This window comes from Eucyclogobius newberryi, unplaced genomic scaffold (genome assembly GCF_026437365.1).
Source record: "Eucyclogobius newberryi isolate DKJ021-1_F unplaced genomic scaffold, fEucNew1.0.hap1 SCAF_19, whole genome shotgun sequence".
Classification (NCBI taxonomy): Eukaryota; Metazoa; Chordata; class Actinopteri; order Gobiiformes; family Gobiidae; genus Eucyclogobius; species Eucyclogobius newberryi.
In genome coordinates this window covers 25,538,810-25,566,040 of record NW_027315823.1, presented here as the reverse complement: position 1 = coordinate 25,566,040, position 27,231 = coordinate 25,538,810, and the positions used below count along the sequence as shown (strand labels likewise).

General features: G+C 39.9%; 2 protein-coding genes across 3 annotated transcripts in view; one reads left to right on the top strand and one right to left on the bottom strand.

Moving 5' to 3' along the window:
- LOC140365864 (SLIT-ROBO Rho GTPase-activating protein 3-like) overlaps positions 1 to 1,805 on the bottom strand; it is a 43,909-nt gene extending 42,104 nt beyond the window's left edge. For both annotated transcript variants that reach the window (XM_072452443.1, XM_072452444.1), the window contains exon 1: positions 1,650 to 1,805. In XM_072452443.1, the coding sequence (XP_072308544.1) occupies positions 1,650 to 1,713 (64 nt within the window). In that variant the 5' untranslated portion in view covers positions 1,714 to 1,805. The remainder of the gene's footprint in view (positions 1 to 1,649) is intronic.
- Positions 1,806 to 4,573: 2,768 nt separating this feature from the next.
- ptgis (prostaglandin I2 (prostacyclin) synthase) lies at positions 4,574 to 26,927 on the top strand. Its single transcript, XM_072452440.1, has 10 exons — positions 4,574 to 4,682; positions 4,826 to 4,949; positions 6,172 to 6,347; positions 7,378 to 7,515; positions 7,609 to 7,721; positions 11,062 to 11,231; positions 20,183 to 20,348; positions 21,267 to 21,448; positions 26,020 to 26,171; positions 26,707 to 26,927. Exons 1-10 carry the CDS (start codon positions 4,609 to 4,611, stop codon positions 26,858 to 26,860), a joined length of 1,449 nt encoding a protein of 482 aa, XP_072308541.1. The 5' UTR covers positions 4,574 to 4,608; the 3' UTR covers positions 26,861 to 26,927.
- The last annotated feature ends 304 nt before the right edge of the window (positions 26,928 to 27,231 follow it).

Genomic DNA, 27,231 nt, shown 5'->3' with positions numbered 1-27,231 from the left:
AAGTAATGACATAAACAACCTGGTAAAAAATAATGACATTTTACACTTTTTTTCTTTTTTGGATTGTACAGATATTATTGTTGAATAAAAAAATGCTGCAGCTTAAAATTATTATTATTTCTTAGTTATTACAATTATATCTAGGGCTGTGGACCTTTAGTTGTTCAGTCAATTAATCAATCTATGATGTCTTGGGCAATCAAAAACTTCTCTTGGTTGACCAAAATTGTTATTAGTCGATTACATATTTTGATTTTAAAGGATTTATATCAACAACAGCTGAAAGGAAAGAGTTCTCTTAAGATTTTGGTGTGAATTGTGCCTTTTTACTTATAAATTCACAGTTTTCTGCATCAATATTTATGAATGCAAAAGCATCTCAAATCTTACAGATAGTTTTCGCCCACGCCACGCCCTTTTTAGTCACCTTACCAACGCACAGACCATAACTTAGGTCGACCAAGCATTTGTTTAGTCGACTCCAGCCCTAATTATCTTGTGACCTGAATAATCACAATTATCAATTAAACCTAATAACATTCTTGCTGTGTGAGCCCGTGCCATTATTACACAGGAGCACCCAGAATGCACAGAAGTGGGCATTAAAGTGTGGCAACTCCAGTCAAGGTAAACGAGACATGTTCAACCACATAATAAGAAATTAAAGCTGGAATGCGTAGTATGAAAGACATGTCAGAAATGCATTGTTTGAACTGTGCAGCTCAGGGTAATCCTGTCTCTTTGCCCAGTCCTTGTAATGGATGAATGGGTGAAAACCTCAGGAGGCGATGCAGAGTCACTGAAGTGTGGCTGAAGCTGCCTCGGAGTAAAACCCTGACCGAGCCACAAGAAACGTCCACTTCTTCCACCCAGAGACACCGACAGGGCCCTGCTCTTTCCCCGCCATCAGCATCAGCACCTCTGTGGGTGCTCCATCCGGTCACATTTTTAGCGCAGACAGTAAAATCCTTTCATGGTTTATAATTTATACAGACAACATCCATTATTTATGACCTTTCTCCACTGTTTGCCGTGTGACCTTCTGAAGAATACCCTCTTTTTTTCATTTTTTCCCCCCCCCATTCTTCACTTAGCCACAAGTGCCAGGAATCAGTGCCAGGAAATACCAAGACAAGTTCTGCCACAGCAATTACAAACGCGTTATAATGAGCCGTTTACCAATTTCTTGTAGGATTGTCACACATTTTTTTACTGTCAAACTGGCTGGTTTCGATCTGTGATGTGTTTGCAGAAAGCATGACCTCTAGCCTGCAAAAGCTCATCCAAGGTTGTAACGTTTAACATCATATGATAGAGAGAGAGAGAGAGAGGAGGACATTAGTTCAACAATAGAAAGTGAATCTGGCACGGTGGTTGTGAATGCAGCATTGAGCCTCGCGTTGGAGACAGTTATTCAAACAAGTTTCATCCTGTTCTGCACTCAACCCATGCGGCACTCGAAGCACAACTGACTGGCTTAAGCGGGCTGCACGTTTAACTACTCAACACAATACGTGAACGGGTTAACAAATGTCCAATACGTGCGTCCCACCCTGTAGTACTACGGAGCCCAGCGGATCTTGTGGTAAAGTTACGCAATAATTGGGCAAAAAAACACAGTGCACAAACACGTCTGGGCCTTTACCAACCTTTGACTTGGGTCTCATATTCTGCAATAATCTCTTTGTCCTTCTTGACTTTCGCTGATGACATGTTTGGGGCAGATTGTATTGTGCGGTCCTGCAGGAATGGACGCGGTCTGTTCACGCACAATGCGGCGGGGGCTGCGTTGCGTTGTCAATTGCGCCGTTTTCTTTTTTTTTTGGGGGGGGGGGCAACAATCAGAGCATCTCCCACTGAACTTCAGGCATAGACACGCACGAAGACAACAACAAAACCAGCAGCTGATGTGTCGATCTCAGAAGAAGAAGAAGAAGAAGACGCGCATGGTGATCCGGTTAACCATCCGCTGCTGATCCCGCGCCGCTTGTTGTGCGGAGGAGCGCGCGGTCGAGCCACGGCGGGCGGAGAGGAGGCGGTGAGGAGGCTGTGAGGAGGCTGTGAGGAGGCTGTGAGGAGGCTGTGAGGAGGCTGTGAGGAGGCTGTGAGGAGGCGAAGAGGAGGCTGAGAGGAGGCGGTGATTGTCGGGGGCGCCTGGTGCACGACAGTCCGCTCCTCCGGGCTGTGTCTCTGTCCGTCTGACTGTGGCGCTGGAAGTTCAATGCTGCGGCAGAGAAAAGGCTCAATGGATGTGAGAGTCAGCGCGAGACTCCGCCCCGCGCCCCGCCCCGCGCCCCGCCCCGCCCCGCGCCCCGCCCCTCCGCACGCGCGTCTTTGTGGCGCAAAAGAGACGCGCGCGCAAAAAAAGGACAGAAAGCGCAAAGTGTGAGCGCAACTTCAAGTCAGACTGCGCATTCTCTGTGTCCACAGCAGCAACAGATGCGGGGTTCAGATGTCTGGATTAAGAGAAGTAAAAACCACTGACATGACGAGTGATATATATTGCATTCGGACTAAATTTGACAGATTTTGGACCAATTGGGACTGATTGATTGATTAGGGCTGTGTTAATTGTGTTTATAACTGTGTGTCTTGTTCTGTGTTTGATGTATGTTGTTAAAAAGAAAAGAAAAAGCTAAATCTGATAAGGGTAAGGTAAGGTAACTTTATTTGTACCTGAGGGTAAAAGAGAGTGGGCTGCTCACACACACATAAGATAAGATAAGATAAGATAAGGTAAGATAAGATAAGATAAGATAAGATAAGATAGACAACATTAATGACATTGACAGAAAACGGACAGTGACATAACAGAGACGACTAGTGCTCCAGACATAGAGACATGGATAATAAGTATACAAAACAGTTATTAGTGTCAAAATACAGCGGATAAAATACAGAGTAAAAGCCATCATAGATACAAAAAACTAGTCCAGAATAAATAAATAAATAGATCAAGAAGGTTGTTCAGTCTTGCTATTTAGTATTTTATTAGCTGAGGGAACAAAACTGCCCCTGTATCTCTTAGTTTTGCATAGAGACAGTATGAGACCATATGGTACCACTTTATAATAACTATATTAACCATTGTAAAGCGTGAACAGCTACTTAATTCTTAATGAACCAATAGTTTATTAGGAATGATTCAGGCCTAGTAAGTACTTAATTAAGGAATTTAGAGCTAAGGGTGTTAATGAAGTATACTAAACCCCAATCACTCAATTTGTTCATCATAAATTAAATATTTTTATGCTGTGTTAGTTTATGAGTAATAGTCAGAACCTTTGCTCTTTTTGTGCCAAAACTTAAACTTAAACGTTTTCGTTTTGCCAATAGAGCTATTTTTATTCTATTGTTATGTTTGTGTGAGTGCATTTGTGACTGCCTTCTTTCTTGCTCCTTCATTTTTTTGATTGTGATGATAAATAGTAGAATTGTGCTGTGCATTACAGCTCCAACACAAACAATATGGGCATTAATCTGTACTACTGCTCTGTTTGATGGTGACAAACAGAAGTCAAAGTGGAAGAGAGCAGAGCAGAGCTATTTCAATTGTAAAGTAGTTGGTTAGATCCCCCCTCCCCCCACAATGTAACACACAAGAGAGTAGGGCCGTTTTAAATAGCTTAATCTGATTTATTTAACATTAGCTAGTGTAATCTTGTGGGTTAAATGACACAAAAGAGAACGTGGTTATAGCGCAACGGTGTGACAAATTTGTGTGGAGAACTTGCGCCTTCTAGTGTTTAAAGAGCAACAGTGACAATTAAGTTTTATTTATTTATGTATTCATTTATTTAATTGATTAGTTAGTTAGTTAGTGGGTTAGTTATTTTTTATTTTTTTTTACTTGAGTCTCTATTCTTACATGTAACAATTCTAAATCAATTCAATTCAACATCTTTAATTCTGTTCAATATTTGGCTCATTCATGGATTCATCATTATATGCAGCATTTTGAAAATTTATATCTAATATTTTGTTTTAAATTCTTCATCACTGTGGCAGCAATCCCAATTTCGTACAACTCTGAAATACATAGGATTATATTGATTGTAAAAATGTGTCCACAACCAGTATAATAACAAAGTATTTACTGTATTCTATTCTTTTATTGTATATACACTGCACTCTGTAAACTATCGTCATTCACTTTAATCTAAATCGATCATATCATTGTAATCCACTGTAATCTGTTGAATTTAGACACGCCTACTGGTGATTCACATGATGCTCGTGGGTGATGGTTTCTATTTACTTCATTTTTCACTTTTGATCGCTTGGCACAGTCCGAACAAGTTTATGTGTCCACTTTGTAAACATTTATGTGGCCTGAGCTTACGAAACAATGTGTCACAACATCATCTTATGGCAAACGCTTTGTGAAATGCCTCTTGGGGGGAAGCTCTCCTCCTCATTATGGTGTCTGCTGCGGTGACTCTGGTTGTCTCTGTTGTGCAATAGTTGATTCCACAGTGTGTTTAAAGCCACACCTTTCCCCGCCTCTTGACTGGGGCACATTCACAGGTGAAGCAGCTCTTTAAAAGCACATTGCCTGCACTGCTTGAGGGCCATTGCTGAAAAGGAAGTGGCAGACTTACAGGAACTATGCTATGGCTCATTCTGGTGGCAGCTCTCAGTGGACTTGTTACGCTTTATCTCCTGTTCCCTAAACGCACAAGGTAAATATTGTTCATATGGTCCATAGTTTTATTACTGCAGAATCTGACATGCTTTGCCAAAACCTTTTACAGTGTTTGCTTTTTGGCTTATTCAAGTAGCAACAAATCCAAGCTGCTTTTTTGAACGCTGTTTCACTTGACAGGAGGAGAAATGAGCCACCTCTGGACAAAGGGCTCATTCCTTGGTTGGGACATGCCCTGGAGTTTGGAAAAGATGCTGCAAAGTTTCTGGCACGGATGAAAGCGAAGCATGGAGACGTCTTTACAGTAAGAAAACAAAGAAATACGGACAGTTTTATTAGTGTCTTAGGGCTGCACAACCTGAAAAACAACAACTGTTCAACAATCATTTTATTGTATTTGAATTTAGCATTTTAACATGTTTACTTACAAGTATGAGTTGATAAGTTCAAGAAAATATGATTTGTCCCAAAATGTGGGTATTCCAGTGTTGCTACACAAAGTTCAGGAAAATCATGAGAGTATGTCAGGAAATATACTATAAATTACAATATATAACGATTTAAGAATGGACTAAAATGTAATCAATCAAACTTGAATAGTAGAATAATTATAATGAAATAATAATACAATAATAAAATACAACAATGTGCAAGTAAAGTTTAAAAAAAATAAGGTTACAAAACTGTTTTCCATAATCCATTTATTTATCACTGAAACTAGACTAAACATGGCTTGTAACCATTATTTGTCATGGACTGCAGAGAAATGTACTTCTTTAAACCACTTGCCAACAATGAAGGAAGATTTAAATGAGCTGAGTTGGACAGAAACCCCAAAATCCAAATTCTTCTCACTTCAGCTTCAGGAACTGTTATGTTTAATCCAAGTCTGTGGGTGAATACAGTCAAAGACAAAGATGCTACGAATGTTTTACTCCAGATTTATCGAGAGCGCTTTAACATTCTGTCTCGTGGGATGCTTTGAGATCGGCACAGAAAGCAAAGGACAAATGCTGAAGAAAGTCTGTGCCGTCCTGGAAGAGCTCTATTCAGGCCCAGATCATCCTCTCCGACCCTAAACATAATCCTTTTCTCTTATCTACTCTATCTTTTGCCAACCTGAAACTAACTGTTGACGTAAGATGACGATGACTTATGTCACCGTGAACAAGACATGAATCACCGCTCAATGTGTCTAATTAAAGTCACTACAGTGGAAAGACAGTACAGTTCACAGTTTCTCTTATCCTATCCATATCCATTCTATTGCATTATGTTGTTTTATTCAGCTTCTTTTTTTCCACTCCTGCCTGACACTGTATTTAATGGCGTAACTTTTAGGGAGTCTTGCTTGTCTCTATGGAGATATGGCGTTAGACTTGCATGTATTCAGTTAAAAGTGTTGAAAATACATTGGAAAAACAAGCTGTTCCTGTACATATTGTATGACATCTCCATGGAGACAAGCAAGGAGTAGTTAATGCCTGAACGCTTCACTACTACTACTGTCTGTCTGTCTGGTGTAGGTGCGCGTCGCTGGAATGTACGTGACGGTGTTGTTGGATCCTCTCGCGTTTGACTCCGTCCTGGACGACGTGGGTTCGCTGGAGGTGGGAGACAGTCGGGACAAACTGCTGCGGCAGATCTTCGGCCTGCGGCGAAACGGCATCAAGGACGGCGACGAGAGGAGGTTTATGGAGAAGTAATTACACCAATGACATACTTAAGTTCATGGCGCTGGGTCAAAAGTGGCATTTAGTTTTGGGGTTTTGAGTCCTTGGATAATCGCCTGATGCTTGTTGACTTTTTTAAAATAGGACTTTATTGATTGAAGAATCCGCCACCTGATGGTCTCCATGGAGATCTTATTGCGTTGCCTGGAATATTCCACAGTACAACATTAAGCTCACTACAGGCGTCGAGCAGGCCATGTTATAGATCAGATCAGTGGAGAGGGAAATTTAAAAATGTTACTGTGGCATATGAAATAAAAAAGTACTGTACTGAAGTTTAATTTTTAACTATTTGTATTTTACTTATGTTTTCAGTAAATACTTAATACTTTTACTTCACTACATTTGAGCGCAAGGATCTGTATTTTCTACTCCACTACATTTTTTAACTAAAAAGTACTTGAGTACTTGAGTTGAATGTTATATTTGATCACGTTCAAGGTGACATCCTGACCAAAGGTTTTGAGTTCAAAGTCCTGGCTTTGAGCAAACAAAAATACACATTCAAAGTCTAGAAATGTCCATAAATCGATTCTTTATCAAGATTTCATGACATGAAACATGATCACTTTTTAATTGTTGCGATACTTCTATTCTTGCTCTAAAAGACATAAAAACATTTTAAACATGTGTTTTTTACACAATATTTCATTGCTCCTGTATATGTACTTTTACTGAAGTAATAAAACAGTGAAATATTCCAGCAATAACATCCACACAGGGAGAAGCAGATCCACCACTGGAAAAGTTACTCCGTGCAGCCCTAAGGGAGCTCTTATTATAGAGTTTTCATACTGTGTCCTTGGGAGAGATCATCTTCATTATTACTATTCCAGACGTTTTTACAGTCAAACATGTCCATCCAGAGTGGTCTTTTATTTCCCAGGCTGCAAAAATATGCAAAATGAGAGGTGAAAAACAAGAGGCTCATTGTGAATAACCGTCTATTACATGCAAACATATTGAAATGAACAATGTAAATGTGTATTTTGCATGCAGGCATTTCCACGCTGCAAATCTGACGCAGCTTTGTACCAAGATGAAAACGCACACGCAAAATCTGCTGCTGAACGACTTCGAGGACAAACGCTGGCGGAGCGACGGCCTCTTCAGCCTCTGCTACAGCTTGCTTTTCAGGTCATTACATCGAGTGTTTAAGGGCCGCACTGACTGTTGATGATGCAATATGAAGCGTTATCTAAAGACACTGGCGTCTTTGTGTTTGTTTAGATCCGGCTTCCTGACTTTATTTGGCGGCGAAGGCAAGGCTTCTGCGGTCTACGAGGAGTTTCGCAAGTTTGATGATCGTGTCACCAAACTTGCTCGGAAATCACTCAAGCGTGGTGAGAATTTATTGCTTGTGTCATTTTGAAACGATTCAGTCACCGACACAAAACAGGATCAAGTTTCAAACCAAATCATGTGTAGAATATTCACAGTTTTACTTATATAGAGAGGTGGGTAGTACCTGAGTAGCTTTTTTTTTAATCGAAATTGTACTTTGCTGAGTAGTTGTTGGACTGCATACTTTCACTATGACTCAAATATTCATGATTTATTTTCACTGTGAGTCAATCTATAAGTAACAAAAGCTTTATATTGATAATGTTTGAGGATTTGAACATTTGTCTTTCTTGCAGATACAAGTGGTACAAAAGTAGTACTGTACTTAAAATGTAATGTAATTTTTGCAGTGGATACTTTTAGAGAGTACATCTGTTCTTTCTCCTTCTCTATATTTTTGAATTGGACTGAAAAGTAGAAAGTACTTTTAGCATGATCATGGAGACTTTCTGCATTAAGGTTTTGAGTTAAAACTAAATCAAATTCACTGGAAAAATGTGCAAATGGATTTTGAATTGCGGCTGTTGACCAAATATTTGCACAACTCTTTATAACACTTCTGTAAAGCCTGTAAAACACTTTTACTTTTGACATTTTTAAACGGATACTTCAAAAGTTTTACTTAAGATTTTTTATACTTATAATTGACTTGCTCTTTACTTTGCTCCTGTATCTATACTTTTACTGAAGTAACACAATTGACTACTTCTTCCACCTCTGCTCAAATATGATATTTATGATTTTATCCATCTTAAATACAGGAACTTGTGCAATGTTTAATGTTTTGACATTTTTCAAATTGTAAATCAGATGTTACGCCCAGACAGTTTCTCATACATTGCATATAACTGATGAGAATAGAGTGTTTATTTTTCTATTATTAGGCCCGAGCGCCACAAGCTGGTGAGAGGCCTATTAATCTCATAAGGCAAAAGAAATCGAGCGCGAAGCGCTCGCCCACTTCCAAACACTCACTAACGCACTCCTTCACTCACGCACGCCCCGTGCATACTAATTAGTAGTAGGAAAATGTAACATTACCGTTGTAAACGGGCGAACGTGCAACAGTGCGCACTAAACGAACACTTTACATTGGGATGAAGCACTCATTTGCGCTAAGTAGCTCACGAATACGTTCCCCATCTCTTGCATGTTCCGTGCATATAAGCATGTAATGCAAAAATTGAACATTATTACTGTATAGAGGGCCAAAAACACAAAGTGGGCGGAGCCCACTCAAAATTAACGAAAGTACCCGTCAGTGACCAGGGACCCACACCATGAGGTAGGAAAGCACGAGCGCTTTCCGAAAATGTATAGTTTATGATATTTGAAAAATGGGAAACATTGTTTTCGCATCGGAATATTCTTCTTTCTTCTTTCTTCTCGGGACCAACCCCCCTATTTTTCACCCAGTGAACGTTGACGAAAAGTCACAAAAATTTGCACACCTCTAAAAATCGTGCCTCTCTACATTCTGGCTATTTCCCTTTTCTAAAATAAAAAAATTGGCGCGTCAGCGCCCCCAAATGTACCAAAAAATGCATTGAGCGATAGGAAATGACCCAAAAAAAAAATCTGATCATAGAATCATGAAATTTGGCGCAGAGGTAGATGGTGACAAGAGAAGTAAAAAATATTATTACGGCAACGCCGTCCGCCCAACCAAATGCCGGCCATATTGCTTCAAAAATGGCTTGACTCGGGAGTTTTTCCAAACGTCTTACTTTTTACGAACTCCTCCCAGGGCGTTGGCTCTAAAAAGCTGAAATTTGGTGAAAATGCTACTGAGGAGTGGGACATCAAAAGTTATTCAAATTACATTGACCCTCTCACGGTCTCTGAGCGGCGAAGCCGCAAACTGTAGCTAGAATTTCAGAAATCTCCCAAATTTAACATTTCTGCCGTTTGCGCTGATAAAGTCCGAATTGCGTCAAATTAGAATCAGTTGTTAAACACTTTGCCCTAAACCTACTTGAGGTGAAATAAATTAATTTGGCGCCACAGCGCCCCCTACAGATTTTATATGGAGGTTAAATGTTTAGTTTTGCGAAATTATATGAAATTTGACACACAACTCAATTTTGGCATCCCCATCAAAAAAGTCAATGAGACCCATGTCATAATTGTTATGGCGTTGCCGTAGCGATGACCGAAACCTCCCATGTTATTCCAATGGGGAAATCGCCAGAACATGTTTACACTTTAGACTTTCACAAACTCCTCCCAGGGTGTTAGCCCTATTAACCTGAAATTTGGTGAGACTCATCTTCAGGGGTGGACCATCAAAAGTCATCCACATTTTTATTCAAAGAGTCACGTTGTCTGTGCGGCAAAGCCGCACATTTTGCCAAGAATTCAAAATAAAATTGCTTTTTGATGGTAAAACAAAGGGGAGAAGATGTGACAGCGTCACAGATTCAGCAGTAGGCGTAATAAAAGGACAATTGGGGCGCGTTAGCGCCCCCTCCTCTTGCCGATCATTGCCGCTTGCGGCTATATTTATTATTATTATTAGTAGTAGTATTATTATTTTGTATTTTGTCTTAAGCTAGCTGATTTTTTTATTTATCTATTTATCTATTTGTTTATTTATTTTATTTATTTTATTTATTTTATTTATTTTATTTATTTTATTTATTCTATTTGTTTTATTTATTTTATTTATTTTATTTATTTTATTTATTTTATTTATTTTATTTATTTTATTTTATTTATTTTATTTATTTTATTTATTTTATTTATTTTATTTATTTTATTTATTCTATTTATTTTATTTATTTTATTTATTTTATTTATTTTATTTATTTTATTTATTTTATTTTATTTTATTTTATTTTATTTATTTTATTTATTTTATTTATTTTATTTATTTTATTTATTTTATTTATTTTATTTATTTTATCTTTATTATTATTTTTTCCCCTCCATCCCTTGTTGGGAAATGGGAGGTTTTGTCAATAGGAGTCTTTGTTTATAAGAGTTTTGTTTATAAGAGATCTTCTATTGAGAGTGTTTTTCAACTTCCTATAAGTTATCTGTTCTTTTCCTCTGTATCTACCTGCGTTGCAACAATAGAATTTCCCCATGTATGGACAATAAAGGAATATCTTATCTTATCTTATCTTATCTTATCTTATACAATGTCCAATTTTCTCCAAGTCGTCTTACCGTCTTCTTTTGGACTACTACTGTGTACTTCTACTTAGGTGTACATTAGTAGTATTCTCAAACAATTGTACTGTTTTACCTTTAACTGCTGTAGCTAAGCATATAAAAGTTTAACTATATAAAATTGTGTAAATATTTAAATACCGGTACATTTTCTATCCCCATTAGACGAAAAGAAACTGTTCACTTCAGCCCGAGAGAAACTGTGGGACCTGCTGTCTCCAAAAAGCCTGGAATCCGAGTCCTGGCATCGGGACTACATCGGTTTCCTGCGAAAGGAAGGAGTCGACGCAGAGATGCAAACTAGAGCTTTACTGCTGCAGCTCTGGACCACACAGGTCGGTGACGCCTTTCCGGCATCTACAACATCTTTGGTTTTTCTCACCCATAAAAACCACAAACATACAGTACATGGCCCAGGTAAACGCCCAATTCCTCTGAGGGCGGTAACAAAGACGAAGTGGCAGATGTGTTGATACGCACAGCAGCCTGCCTCGACTTGTGGAGTTTTGCCAGGGAGTTCTCGTTCCCGTCACGCTTTAAGTTCTTGTTCGGCTGCTGTGACATCAGCGTTTACAGTTTACAGTTTTTATGCTTGTTTGCGTGAGCCGTGTCGCTCCTTGTGCAACTTCGGAGTACAATGTTATGTGGCAACGCAAGGGGAAGACCAGAGGAAGTACTGTGTAGCAACCGAAATAAAACTAAGTGAAACTGTACAATTGTAAAATACAGTTATACAGAAAATGTTAAACTGATGGGTATAAAAAAAAAAAGCTTAGGATTTTGTATGTCAACCTTTTGCTTTTCCTATAGACAACGAAGATGACGAAATACAAGCTATTTCTTTTGTCTATTTTAAATTGGTTTTGCAAGAATTCCCGTCATGCATTGCAGGAAGGAAAAAGGAAAATAAATACTTCAATCCTGTCAGAATAATCGCTCACTGTTCCGGTACTTTTTATAGCAAATGCAAATCAATGATGTCAAAAGTTTTGGGAATGACGACGTTTCGCTGCTTCTTCAGTTCATCTGATCATCCTTCTGAGATGAAACGTTTTCATTCTTAAAACTTTTGCCCAGTTTCAACAACAACAACAACAACAACAACAACAACAACAACAACAACAATACATACACACTTTACAGAACATAACAGTGATAAAAAACAGACAATAAAAACAAAACACTAAGCAACAGAAAATGCAAAAAGGTAACAACAGCAAATCCATAAATTGTTGCTATAGAAAGTGTCTGGGCGGGAAAAAACCCCACACCAAAATAATCTAAATCTGAAAAACACTAATTATACATCCTTTAAATCATCAGTCCCCTGCAATGGACTGAAAAGTTGGTTTATTGTGAACATTTATTATTAGTCAAAGGAAATATGCTCCTGCCTGGTTATAACACAAATGTTTATTTACGCCGTCCATGAGCAAGTAAATGTTACAGAAGATACTTATTATGAAATGATCCACTCTTACACTGCACACACACTTTTCACACAGTCATTCTCTCACATTTTCTCCATCAGGGCTCCACAATATTTATTAAAAGAATTAGTCTGAGTCTCGTTTCCTCGTGGCGTGGACAGCCGAGTAGTTCATCCACATGTTAATCATAGGACGCACCTACTGCACGGCTGCAGCCTCGTTCTGGCTCGTTCCCAGCAGAGCAGCACGTTTCCCTGGCTGCGCATGCCGGTGTGTGTTTAGCATGTTTGAGCTCAGAAGAGATGGAAATCTACGGAGACGAGAGATGTGATGCGATCCGTCGCACTAATAAACAAACACACGTGTAGCAGCGAGACTAAAGGGACTAACAGTCGCTTGAGTTCTCAAATCGGCAAAAAACCTCTATTATTCCTTTAAGATAGGAAAGATAAACGAATATTTATGTGTTGCACCACACAGTTCAAGTTCAGGGGACTAGAAACATGCAATATAAAAAATACATTAAAAAAAACTGTTAACCTAACACAACATTGTGAAAGTAGAGCAAAAATATAAGGTAACTGTACTGATGTGTGCAATAAATGGCTCTGACTATGGTTATTTACAGTGCAGCAAATGGTTAAGAATAAATACATAATCAGGTAAAGTGACTTGTACCAGAGATGATTCATGTCAATTCACCAGAGCAGGTTAATGTTATAGAAATAAAGATATATGAATACAGAATTTGAAACACGCGGATAAATGGACCAATTAAAAGTTACACGACTTTAATATCTACATTAATGGTCACAACATTCACGCACACTTACATTTACACACTTTTAACCTCATTCGGTCTGATTCCATCTCCTTTAAGCCTCACACACATCTTCCAAAGCCACGATCATCACTAATGTGTGCAAACTTTCCTCTCTCTTTGCACTGCACGTTTTTGCCTGTGTAGCTGCATCATCCTGCCATGTGGTGGCGCTAACACACTGCATCTCACGTCACAGTCAGACACCTTTTGGTCCAGTAGCTCTGACTGTGATCCTCCTTTTCTTCTTCTCTCTTCGCCGCACGCAGTAACTTTTATACCTGCTCTTACTCTAAGCTCTTCATGCCGTGTTTATCTGCGCTTCATCTGTTTGTTATAATCGAGCTCTCATTTCTGTGGAGGAAAGTGGAGCAGCAGAGAATAGAGGGATTAGGCCCTGGACTGGTTCAGTGTCAGAGCCAGTGCCTTGGTGCTCAAAGTAGGGTTGTATTTTCACAACTACTGCCTCCTCTTCCTCCTCCTCTTCCTCTTCCTCATATTCCTCCTCTCCTCTTCCTCGTCCTCATCTTCCTCCTCCTCCTCTCCTCTTCCTCGTCCTCATCATCATCTTCCTCCTCCTCCTCATCATCTTCGTCCTCCTCCTCCTCCTCTTCCTCCTCCTCCTCCTCCTCCTCCTCCTCCACTTCCTCCTCCTCTTCCTCCTCCTCCTCATCTTCCTCCTCCTCCTCCTCTTCCTCCTCCTCCTCCTCCTCCTCCTCATCTTCCTCCTCCTCATCTTCCTCCTCTTCCTCCTCCTCATCTTCTTCCTCCTCCTCCTCCTCCTCCTCCTCATCCTCCTCATCTTCCTCCTCCTCCGCTTCATCTTCCTCCTCCTCCTCCTCCTCCGCTTCATCTTTCTCCTCCTCTTCCTCCTCCTCATCTTCCTCCTCCTCCTCCTCCTCATCCTCCTCATCTTCCTCCTCCTCCTCGTCCTCCTCATCTTCCTCCTCATCCTCCTCCTCCTCCTCATCCTCCTCATCTTCCTCCTCCTCCTCTTCCTCCTGACATACACTATGTGAGAATCCTGCTGCCTACGGTCGATCGTATTGACCCAAACAGAAATACATTTGATCATGAATGTGTTTATTTGTGAAATGTTACTCTACACCAATGACAACAGCCAAGAATTTGCATTTATAAAAACAAATATCATGATCTGTGAATATTATTTTTAGCCATTAAATATTATGATATGTTTCTACTTATTATCAGTGATGGGAGAAGCACTAAATTGTGTTACTTAAATATAAGTACAGCTACAGGAGCAACAAAGACTCAAGTTAAAGTATAAGAAGCACATACAAAAAGCTAGTTAAGTCAAAGTATTGAAGTACCTGATTATAAAAGGGCTTTGAGAGTAAAAAGTAGAAGTATTTCACAAACATTTTGTATAGAACTGTTTTAGTGTTGGATAAAGAATTGTGTTTGGTCAACAGTAGCAGCACTAGTCAATTTCCTAATAGTTCAAATACATTTTATGTGTATATTTTTGTTTGAGGCTTGAACTCAAAACGTCATCATGCACATGCTAAAAAATAACCCCTCAACCCATAATGAGAGGTACTTTCTACTTTTCAGTCCAGTTCAAATATGTTGTGGAGTAGAAAGTACAGATACCTGCTCCTAAATGAAGGGAAGTCAAAGTATCCACTGTAAAAACTAGTCATTACAATTACATTACTTTTACTTTCATTCTTTGTTACTTTTCACCACACTCCTCTGTGTGATTCTTTTCATGCCAACTGTAGTAACGTATTAGTTGTGGGGTACTGGGGTACTTTCTAATTGCTTGCAGTCTATGACCTTATGTCACAAACCAATTGTAACTATGGGTATGAATAAAGTTACCGGAACCTGAAACGTAGGAAGTTGAGCTCCATCCAAAATGCAGGGACAATTGTACCAGGAAGTAAAATAAATAACCTGACCAAAATGTAAAAACTAGGATAAAATATGTACAATGAGTGAGAAAAAAGTGAGAAAAGGATGACTTTAGCGATTGTACGGTGAGTTGGATGTTTATTTTTGTTTGACGGATTTATATATAACTGTATTGAACAGTTAAAATAAGGTGAACTGTGTGATTAAGAAAAAAAGTCTTGAAACAATTTAACAGTTATGAGTATTTCAGAAAAAGGACGGTAAAACTGTTCAGGAACTAGGAGCGGACTGCTTTTCTTTTCCGTAGACTGGCAGGGTTTTGTGGCTCAATGCAAACGTTATTTCGCACAATGTAAGTCTTTTTGTGGTGGTGTGTGCGCTTGCCCTAGCTGTCAGCGGAGACCTGACCCCAAATGTGTTGAGTTAAGAAGAACAGCTCCTTTAACAGCAATTACAGCAGACGGGCTCAGGTGTCTGACAGCTCTGATTCTCTCACGGCGTCAAAGTCAGACAACAGCACTGACAGGGAGAGAACTGAGCGCTAAAATGGGTTAAAACAGTTCTTGTACTATTGTTGTAGAACCGTGTGTCAACGTTTTCAATCCTGCATTCAGAAGAGAATAGAACAGATCTTTATGTGTCTGTTCCAAGATAAAACTGAAATTTGTCTTCAACACGATGTCCTCCATCATACGCTTCCCCTCTCCCATGCATACTATCGTCAAATAAAACAGTGCTACTAGTAATTTTATGCAATAATCACAACTCCAAGTAAAAGAAAGAATCTTTATGGTGGTGATTTTATTAATTGGAATTTTATTTTTGGGAAGCTTTGAAATGTTATGATTGGTTTACTTTTGTTTGTTTGTTTCTTAAAGGCGTAATGGACGATTTTTCGCCAATTTGAGAACTCAGGCGGAAGTGCAAAGTGCGTTTGTTTATTAGCGCGACGTATCGCATCACATCTCTCGTCTCCGTAGATTTCCGTCTTTCTCTGTCTTAATTTTGTCCCGTGCACTGAGGGAACTATATTATGATAGATCCATGTGCTTTAGACAGGGGGAAACGTGGTGCTCATGAGGATGAGCCACACGCAGCTGCAGGTGAGCATTAGGTGCGTTTTATGATTGATACGTGGCAGGACTAATTGGCAGTCCACGCCACGAGGAAATAAGACTCAGATTTGGTGCCAATAAATCGTCCAATACGCCTTTAAGACAAACCAGGCAGTTTTTACCGTTACTTGTTTCGTTGAGCAGCTTCTTCAGAAGTGAAACACGTCATGGTAAAAATAACCCAATGTGTTTTTGGTTCAGAACAGTAAACATTATACTTTAACTGTAGGATCTATTGTAGCATTAGTACTAATTCTCACCAGTTTTTTCTTTTGGGATTTCACTGGGATTCCCTTTTTTTTTTTTACAGTTTTTTGTTGTTGTTGTTGGTACTTTATAAAAGGGCAGTGTCCACATGCTGGAGTGACAGCTCGTATGGCAGAGAGGTGTGTGAGAGCAGAGCAGAGGGAGGCAGAGGACAGGAAATGGTGGACAGAGATGAGTTGACGCCGGACACACCGCTGACAAAAACACCATCTGGAAACAGTTGCATCAGAGTCGTGCCATTTTGACAGAAATGATCGAAAGTAATGAACACACAGAAACAGGAAGTAGAGGGTAGCACCCAAAACACAGTAGCATCCAACAGTAGAAATAAGATTGTTATAGAACATTTCATTAAGAAGTGATGTTAGACGAGGGAAATCAGCTGGCTGGCTGGGCGGGACATTGTAGATGCTCTTTTTGTGTGATTAAACATGCTCTACTTGTGTATGATTTCCCAATGGTGTACTTTTTAACATGAAAACATGGAAGTTTGAGTCACTTAAAAATATGTTTTAAAAGATGTGTGATTACTTGTTGGTCCCCGAACTCTAGTCTCATGACAAGAGGGATTTCACAATATCACATTGTAGTGTTTTGATTGTGAGAAGAAACATCACAACTTTACGTTTATTCTTTAACTATTATAACCTTGACCAAACAACAGTGAACGCCTTAAATGTCTGGCCATTTACACAATTTATATCTGACTGTGACTGTGAATAAGCACATTTTACTTTTTTTAGAGTGAAGACTGAATAGAACTAGACTATCGGGAGAACTAAAACATGAATTATGAGAATAATAGAAGAAAAATTGTTTTGCTTCTATTATTCTCATAATTCATGTTTTAGTTCTCCCGATGATATTGTGACCTGAATAACATTATTACTATTACCATTATTGATTAACTGAATAATCTTGACATTCTTAAATGGAAAGTACAGTAAGTAGTAAAACTGTATGCGCTCGACCAGGGTTTCCCATGAGATTCAGGCCAGGACCCCCAAAATAGCCATCTGACCAACTCAGGACCCCCACAGTAAAATGAAAAAGACATGTCACATGTGTAATAATTTCAAGTTGTAAACAGAATAAACCAGTGGATTATTGAGCTATCTGCCCTAATTTCACTAAAAGATACTGGTTTAAATTAGAATAGATTAAATACAGTGTATTCATTACATCTTTAAATCATCTTGTGACCCCCATTTCATGCTTCACGAGACCCGGGAGGTTCCAATCCCCTGCTCTAGATGATTATTTAGTGTTCTAGGTGGCAGGCTCAGTCCCAGCCTCACAGTGCCAGTCCTAGCTCTTTTGGCGCCCTGTACAAGTGTGTAATGGTGCCCCCTGCCCTCACCGGCGGTAAAACAAAGCCTAATATTGAGTACTTTTGCCCAGACTGTTGTCAGCATTAGTTTATGAATTAAGGGAACATTTATTTCTAAATTGATTGTTGCAGGTAGTTTTGAACGCAGACCTCTCCCAGAGATTTGAAAACTGATATTTTCTTGTAATCAATTTCTTGTAAGTTTTTTCCGAGTGGCCTGGCCCTCGTTTACCTCAACTGCTGGTGTCTTCTGGTCGTCTCCACATGTTGCACTTTCAGGTGTCGAGGTAATGTCTAAGAGGAGCATACTTGTATCTTCAGCTTGCATGTCCTTCATCCTCCTGTTGTCATCCTGCTGTGGTTTTTCCTCCGGCGGCATCTTCCAAATGGTCTGAGCATCATTTGCTTCTGCAACGTTTGTCTCTTCCGTGGTCTCAGAAAGAGCACTGAAAACCTCCTCCAGTGGAGAAAATGTTCTCACTGTGGCGCGGTCCCCAGGTTTTACACAGTTGGCTGTTGTTCCAAGCTCATTCTGAGTCACCTGGTCATTGAGCTGAGTGACTATTGGCTCCGGACCTGAAACATTGTAACTTCCTTTGATGTCAATCTCAATGCGCGGCTTCTCCCTCTCTTCGAGGAGATTCAACAGGAGCTGCTTCCTGTTCACTCCTGAGTAGCTTTAGCAAACTCCACCTGCTGCTGTTCATACAAGAGCTTTCACTCCCAGGCCTCTTCTGTCTCTTGGAAGTTCCTCTTCTCCTTGGCCCACAGCTGGACTTGCTCCTGCTGGACTTGCTTTGTGGACAAACCCTTGTCTTCCTCAGCCTGAAAGGCCTCAGTGGAAGTGCACAGGTTTTGTTCCATTAGTCTCAGAGGTTTGTTAAAAAAAAAAACACTTTGACTGGTTTGGTGTGAGTGAAGACTGAACTAATGCCAGGACTTCATGTGATGGAGGTGATCTAAAAATGACACAGTTCATCACAGTTACTGTTGCTATGCAAGAACACAATATGTAATGGATATCTCAATGCAAACATAACTATTATAATATTAGACACATGTAAAAAAGCTCAGGGGTTCAATGTCAAATAAAATGTTCTAACATTTTTTACAATATAAACTAAGTTAAGAACATCCTGACACGTTCCTCCAACAACGTTCATTTTGTCTTAGATACAGCCTCAGACTTAGGTTATTTCTTAAACACAAGCCTGTGGATCCTGACAAGGTGCTGGTTCACTACTGGTAAATACCTTTTACCACTCTATTGTGTGAGAATACTATTGAATGAACAGTAAGATGTAAGAAACAGTTTGGATTTAGCATCTTAAAGTGAGACACATAAGCCTTCACAATTAGATTGTCCAATCTATACCTAAAGATGTGTGTTATATAATAAAACATTGTAACTTCAAAGGACACTTTCTCCAAATACATTTTTCTTCCATAGGGACATTAAGAGTAGCCTACACACCCAAAATGTAATCATCTTAATTACTTATTTCTCATTACTTTACAAGATTTTTGATGGATTGTAGAAAACCAAAAAATTGAAATAAAGAAAAATGAAAATTTCAAGCAGTGACAAAGGTCCCTTGTGCCCTCAGAAGAGTGGGCAGACTGTCCACCAACCCTGGCTTTATATTGTTAAAAATGGCAGGTGTCAAGTTGGAGGTAAAGGTCCCATGAGCCTGATATGACCACACCCTAAAAACTCTAGGACAAGTTTTGAATGTCTCAAATTTGAACCAAAATGGCCGATATGTGGTGGTGTAGGGCATCGGCCAGCCTGAAGTAAACATAATATATGCACAGATTCTGTTAACGCATTAGTAAGTGACTAAATGTACATGAACACTTTACAGAGAACGTTTACAATAGTAATGTACAATTTTCCTACTACTACTAATCTGTATGCACGGGATAGGCATGAGTTGCGTCAGTGAGTGTGTGAAAACAGGTGAAAACATATCGCATTCGATTTTGCTTTGCGCTCGATTTCGCTTCGCACGGCCTTGCAAGAGTGATAGGCCTATCTTCAGCTTGGGGCGCTCGGACCTAATAAATAAGTCATTTATCAACACAAGTCCCAGTGAAAATATGATAACCATACATTATGACTTAATTTCTAAATATACCCTCACATAAATGATAAAGCATGTGCTAAATGTCTCTTTAAGGTTCAAGTATTGCACTAGAGCTACAAAAGTGCAGATATCACTTTATACCCTTGTTTGGAAGATTAAACTAGTCTCTTTTTGCTATTCATTTTAACCATTCTAGTTATAGATGATACATTTGGGATATTATCAATTTAAAATATATTTCCCACCACTAATTTGTCCGTCCCATTAATGAATCTTCAGTCAGGTTCTCTAAAAAGTCCCAGCTGCATCCTTGTGAGTAAAGATTGCGTGTCTAATCCTAGTGTTTGTTTTTCCAGTGCAATGCCGGACCAGCTGCCTTTTGGCTCCTTGGCTTTCTGCTCACTCACCCCGAGGCCATGGAGGCAGTGAAATCAGAGCTCAGAAGTCTAACTCCACAGGACAGCCCCCTGGAGTCTGCCCAGGTCCAGTCACCAGGAGCACACACCAGCACACCTGTGTTTGGTATGAAACAGCTGCTGCATGTATCAAAGCTTATTCACAGTCACTTGATATAAACTGTAACCATTATAATTACAAAGATTTTATGAGTTTAATAGCGCGATAAAGACAGTGTGGTGATGTAGAGACAATAAACGTTTAGAATGAAAAACAGCTGCAGCTGCTCAACAAACGTCATTTTCTTCGGATACAGAAGACATGCCAGTTTGTATTTAAATTTAATTTAGGGTTACGGTTTCCTAATGCTGCCAAATGTGACCAATGATTTCATACTATTACATAATTACGCGTATATAGTAAGCATTTTTGGGAAAATTATATGCTCGCTTTATTCCAAATAGGGTTGTTTAAAGAATTATATACAATTCTTATCAATATTGGCATCAAAATTAGATGCTTGTCGGAACAAATATTGATAATGAAAAAAATCCTACAGTTCAGTATTGTTTTTTTGTCTTATAATAGTTGGGTTACAAAATTGGGGTTATGTATCAATCCTTCTCCTTGAAATATACTGATCGTGACAACACTACTTCAATCACCCAATTGTAAGATAATATAGGCAGGAAATCTTTATTTATTTCTCAAGGGGGAATTGCAAAATACAATTATGTTCCGTAGTAAAGAAGGTTTTATTGTTGTCGTTTGTTTATTTAATACAGGGCTGCACCATCAAGCAGCCTTTAGATATTGTAACGCTTGTTTGCTCAGCTACCTGTCTTTGTAGTGGTGGTTTTAAAAACAAGTGTGGTGATGTGCTGGCAGTAAACGCTCAAAGCTCAAGGTCTAAGCTTTAGTTAAACGTAATTGCAGTGTGTCCTGTGATTGCGGCTGTATTGTTTGTACCTGTCTGTATTTCTCCTGAGGCTGCTGTAGAATTAGGCCGTGCTGACATTGTGCCCTTTGTCGTCTCATCTTCAGATAGCGTCCTCAGTGAAACCCTCAGGCTCACCGCGGCTGTAATGATCAACAGAGACGTGGTCCAAGACAAGAGCGTGCACATGGCCGACGGGCGGGAATACCTCCTCCGAAAAGGGGACAAAGTGTGCCTTTTCCCATTCCTCAGCCCTCAGATGAACCCGGAGATACACCCACAGCCACAGGTAAAGTGTAGTGTTCAAATGCAACTACAAGCAGGGGCGTTTCCAGGTTTAGGCAGGCAAGGCAAATGTGCAGGGCCCCACCAGTCACTAGGGGGTCTCGCAAGAGTTGAATATCCATCGCTTAGCCCAGGGGTGTCCAAACTTTTTTCACCAAGGGCCGCATTTTGAAACTTAAACGGGACAGAGGGCCACAAACAACTTGACAATGTCGAATTTGTTGAATGACAAAGTGAATCATTCGAAATTTTGCATTTGACATAATGATAATGATGAGCCTCCACACCTTTAATTAGACCTAGAATATTAATATTAGGTTGGTATAACATCAATATGCCTGAATTTTCCCAATTTCACAGTAAAAAGTACTACTTTTTGTTGTTTGGGCCAACATAGCAGGAGGCCGGAGGGCCAACAAAAATTGGTCTGAGGGCCGCATTTGGCCCCCGGGCCCTAGTTTGGACATGCCTGGCTTAGCCTAGCTTTACAGGACAATATCATGGTTTGTAATACATACATGCATTAAAGGGCTTATGACATGATGCTTATCCCCCAGTTTGATGATTTTGATGACAATTATAATTGTAGTTCCTGGGCAGTTAACTGTTAACACTGTTAACAGTTAACTGTTAGAAACGGCCCTGTCAACTAGAGCAGATCAATTTTGAAAAAACATTTCATTGAGTCTTCTTCAGACAAGCAATTAGATTTGCTTTCAATGGTTTGTTTTAACACGTCCAGAAGCATTAACATGAAAGATAAAACTGAAAGAGGAGCAGCTTTTTCAGAACATGTTTGTAGATGTCTAAACTAGATGGTTAGTAGGTTTAATACTGGATCAGACAGGATGTTTTATTGTCAGAGAAAATGATACCGCTTCATAATAATTAGAGTCAGTTGCTAATTGTGCCCATTCCAAATTGTGGTTTCAATTCTATGCGGATCGATCTAGCTGCCTTCAGTTTTAAAACACAAAACCGTATAATAATCATCAATAAGAGTTCTTGGATTTTCTATCACAATTACAGTATTTGCTTACATAGATTTGTTTACACATTTGAAAATAAATGCAAAGCCATAGTTTTGGTGTCAATTTTTGGTGAAAACCCAAAGAGCTAAGATACGGTCCTTAATCGCGCTCGTTAAAAAGGTCTGAAGGGTGTTTCACGATTCAGGGACTTACACATAGTCTAATCAAACAAACAATAGTCAATAACTCTTTCGTGTAGTTTATTTATGAAAAGGGCAATCAAAACACCGGAGCAGAAATGTGCACAGGTAAATCACAGGTGATGTTATATCAGATTTGACAGCAAATTTCATGCAGATAATGTTAAACCAGGGTTTGCCTTTGATAATCAAACGTGTCTATGCTAATCTATATCAAAAAGAGGGAAAGTGAGAAGCTAAAAGGGAGGAGGAACAGCTGAGCTCTACCCAAATCACGCCACAAAGAACCGCACACTGAACTCGGGTTACGATTTTGTAGAGACTCGGTCCGGCTGGTCCTTGTCCGCGGACGAGATCCGTAGCGAGGCGTCGCGTGGAGCGGTGTGGTGGCGAAGGCAGGGGGCGTGCTGCGAGGTTCTTGAAGCGGGCGGCGGCCGTGGAGCGGTGGAGGCAGCGGCGGGTGTGAGGTCCTTGGCGCCGGTGGCAACAGAGGCGATATCCGGGAGTTCCTTAGCGGTAGAACGCTTTAGCGGCGTGTTAGCTCCTCACGCGGCCTTTACTCAGATGAGAGCGTAGCGCTGATCCACGCAAACGGCGTAGATTACTTCAAAAAGAAAAGAAACGAAGTAGCAAAGATAGTCTCAGTCCAGTTTAGCGCTTGAGCTTAGTTCCAGGTGGTTTCAGGTGGTTTCAGAGTCCAGGGCTGGCATGGCCTTGTCGATCACGTGTCGGACGGATTATTGTTGAGACAAAGGAAAAAGGTGGACGGCTCGTCCGTGGAGACGGCTTCCAAGAGAAAAAACAAAGGCTTGAACACAAAGGGGATGAGAAGAGAAGAGAAAGTTTCTAGCTTGGAGCGTCCTTTTGATACCTGGCCCGCAGGGCATGCTGGGAGCTAAAGGGGCGGGCGCTATTGCGCAGACTTCCCGTTTAACATTTCCTGGTCGAGAAAATAAAGCTGGAGTAACGTAAATAATGGCAAAACATTTAAACCCTGTTTTAACATTTACACGTTAAACACTTTTGGGCAGTTTGTACACATTATTTCTTGAGGTAGATACATTTTACATCTTCTTTCACCTGTGATGGGCACTCGAGTTAAAGCATTGGGAATATAAAACCTTAAACAGTGGAAAAATATGTAACAAGGTGAAACATGCGGTGTACGGAGTTGATTCGGACAAACATTCATGGCATAATCACATAAAACAGTTTTCATCGGGGCATCCTCCTGAAAGTCACTGGGGAGAAGGTCTGTTATCACAAAAGTCACAGCGGCTCCCTGCGGTGAGGGACAGAGGGAGAACGAAAACCCCCCCAATGTTCAAAGAGAGATTTTCTGTTATCTGGCCGTGGAATGTCCATCTCCATTCCCCTACAGAAGTTTGGTTTAGTTTCTTAACAGCGTTGAAGCCACATCTGGATATGCAGATAAATGTTTATTAAAAGGCATCTGCCATCTTCAACACAACAATATGTGAATCATTGCACAAAAGAAAAAGACTTACAGGAAGAAATGAAAGACTATTCCAAGGCTGTCACTAACAACTATTTTAGATCTTTGAATACATTTTTAACCAAATCAAGGTGAAGATATGGTGAATGAAAGCTTTGAGACAGAGAATGTTTAAGAATAAATTGAAATTGTTTATTCTTTTTGAACATTTTGATTTAATAATATTATTTCTTCTGTATGTGTTTTAAAGTCTGTTTAGTCCAGATAACAATTACAATTATCAAAATATGATCAATGGGATGAAAATTAGCCTGCGTGGCTAAATCTGTCACATGTACATTAATGTTGATTAATGTGCACTGTCCCATATTAAATACAATAAAATAAACACAAACATGACCAGTCGACTAGTCTGGATTAGTCAGTTAATCATTGCAGCTCTAGACAATACGGATAATATAATGTATAGATCATCCTAAACTTTTGCCCCAAACAGTTACATCATAGCTCAAGTCTTTCTCCTTCATCACGACGCCTCCTACTGAGCACCTCCGTTTGTAGACGCACTATCAGCCTCTTCAATGGCAGGATTAACCAGTGTAATTTATATCTCTGAGCGTGAGGGTCCACTGGGACACTGTGATAAATGCCTTCAAATTAAACAAATACAAGTTGACTTTGAAAAATCAGCACCGCCACATCTCCTCATTTCCCAAGATGCTTGATGTTTGCTTGCTTTGGAGGAAGCCATGACATTTACTGCACTCTAAATCCACAACAACACTGTAGTGCAAGAGTTGTTTCAATAATTAATGTAAACAGCTTTATACAAATGGAATGTTATTTGATTATTTATGCTATATGGAAATCCATATAAAGGCACTTCAGTCTAAGAACACAATAAATCCATGCTCCCCAAGTGTTTCATTTTTAATCGGATGTGCTTTTCTTTGCTTATTGCCTTTCTTTAAAATCTTCTCACAACTTGAGCGCTGCATGGGAAAGTTAAGGGCGTCGATGGGTCAGGAAATGTGAGGCAAAGCGTCAAAATACTTAAGAAGCAAAGAAGAACCGGAGACCCGAGGCACTGTCACTTTTCACTTGCAAGGACCACAACGCCAGAACTTGGATGCAAAAATGGGCGCATTTTCAGGTCTTTCAAAGATGAGGCTGCAGGCTCCCGGGCCTTGATTCCCTCAAAAGAAGCTTTAAAACCTGTTACCATCCACCTGTCCGCCGGCGAGCATTTTCCAAATTACAAAAGTTCTCTTACATCATCACTTTTATTTCCGTGGTCAATACCAGAAAGTTATACATCATTTTAAAGCTTATTTTCTCAACAAAAATAAACAAAGACGAGGCTGCAGGCTCCCGGGCCTTGATTCCCTCAAAAGAAGCTTTAGCAAAGAAGAGCACAAAGACACAAATGCAATGAGTGGGACCTGCTGGATGCTTAAATAGCGTAACAATTGGAAAGGACGTGGATGCGGTGTGGTCCTGGTTCTGAACTAAGGATGACAGATTTATCGTTAAAAAATGGATGAGGCTTCTGGGACTTAACGTGAAGAGGACCAACACATGGTCAAAACACATCGACACGACCCAACAGCCTAATAAAAGATGTTCTTGTTTTAAGTGCCTTAGATCTCCGCTTCTTGTTTGCTTTTTAATCACTTTGGCAGATTGAACTTGACTTTTTCCAGACAGAATGAATTTTAGCATCATTTTCTATCTTGTTGCTGTTTTGCCTAGTGTGTCATTAAACTACTCCTTTTACATTTCTTCCATCACATCACCAGTGTTATTACTAAAACACACTTGGCCCTGTAATGTCACCTGCTTGTTTTCATGGAGATGGAAGTTAAATGCCATACTGTGGAATATTCCAGGCAGAAGTGCTATCCCGAATTACATCAATCCATTGCCAACTGTCATTATATTTCCACAGATGTTCAAGTTTGACCGTTTCTTAAATGCCAACATGACGGTGAAGAAGGCGTTTTACAAAAATGGGAGACAGTTGAAGCACTACACAATGCCGTGGGGCGCAGGCGGGAAAATGTGTGTGGGCAAAGAGTTCGCTGTCTTCACCATCAAACAGTGAGTGCCATAATCCACACTGCTCAGATCTGTATCGCGGATGAAGTTGATGCAACATTGAACATTTTGCTCTCAAGATGAAAGCATTTGCCAATTTGTTCTAATTATTGCACCATCTCCAGGGACATTTCCATAACATTGTCGAGTTAAATATGTACAACACCTCGCTTCACAGCCAGAAGGTCCTGGGATCGATTCCCGGGTTGCCTTTCTGTGTGGAGTTTGCATGCTCTTCCTGTGTCTGTGTAGGTTTTCTCTGGATATTCCAACTTCCCCTACCACTTCCCCTGACGTTACATCTCAGTGGGACTTAATAACGTCATGTGCCCTGGGACGGCAGGTGGAAACTAGCTCTTGAGCTACAACCGGTTAATGTATATTGTGAACTGTCTCTGTCTCAAATACATGAACTAAACTCAACAGAGCCTTTAAATGTTTGTTTACCTAAATGAATATGCAAATTACAGCACAATGGAGAGGGGGGTTGTTTTATTATGTGTTTTTTAGCTGTTGTAAGCCCTGTGCCTTGTGTTAGGTTTGTGTTCCTGGTTCTGACACATCTGGATGTGGAGTTGTGTGAGCCAGGGGCCCGGCTCCCTCCTGTGGACCCCAGTCGGTTCGGTTTTGGGATGCTGCAGCCTCACGGAGAGCTGATGGTGTGCTGTAGGAGGAGGACGACACAGCACTGAATATGGAAGAAGAGGGTTCATTTAATATTGTGTTATCTATTTAACTATTGATATTATTTATCTTGCACTTTATTGGCCTCTGTCTCTTTTTTATTGAATAAAGTATAATCCAAAACGATGAGAAATTACTACCGTTGCCACAGTGATTAACAATTTAAAACAAAGTACAATATATTATGAATGGGGTTGAAACAAGTTGTATAAAAGGGAGCTGATAGCACTGAATAGAATATTAGGCCTATAGCCTGCAGAAGATATTGGCTATAGCCTGTCAGATATACTACACAAGAAACCTGATCAAGCAGATTATTGTCAGGTTATAGCCACTGACCATGTAACACTCCCCGTGACCTACAATAGATGGCAGATTT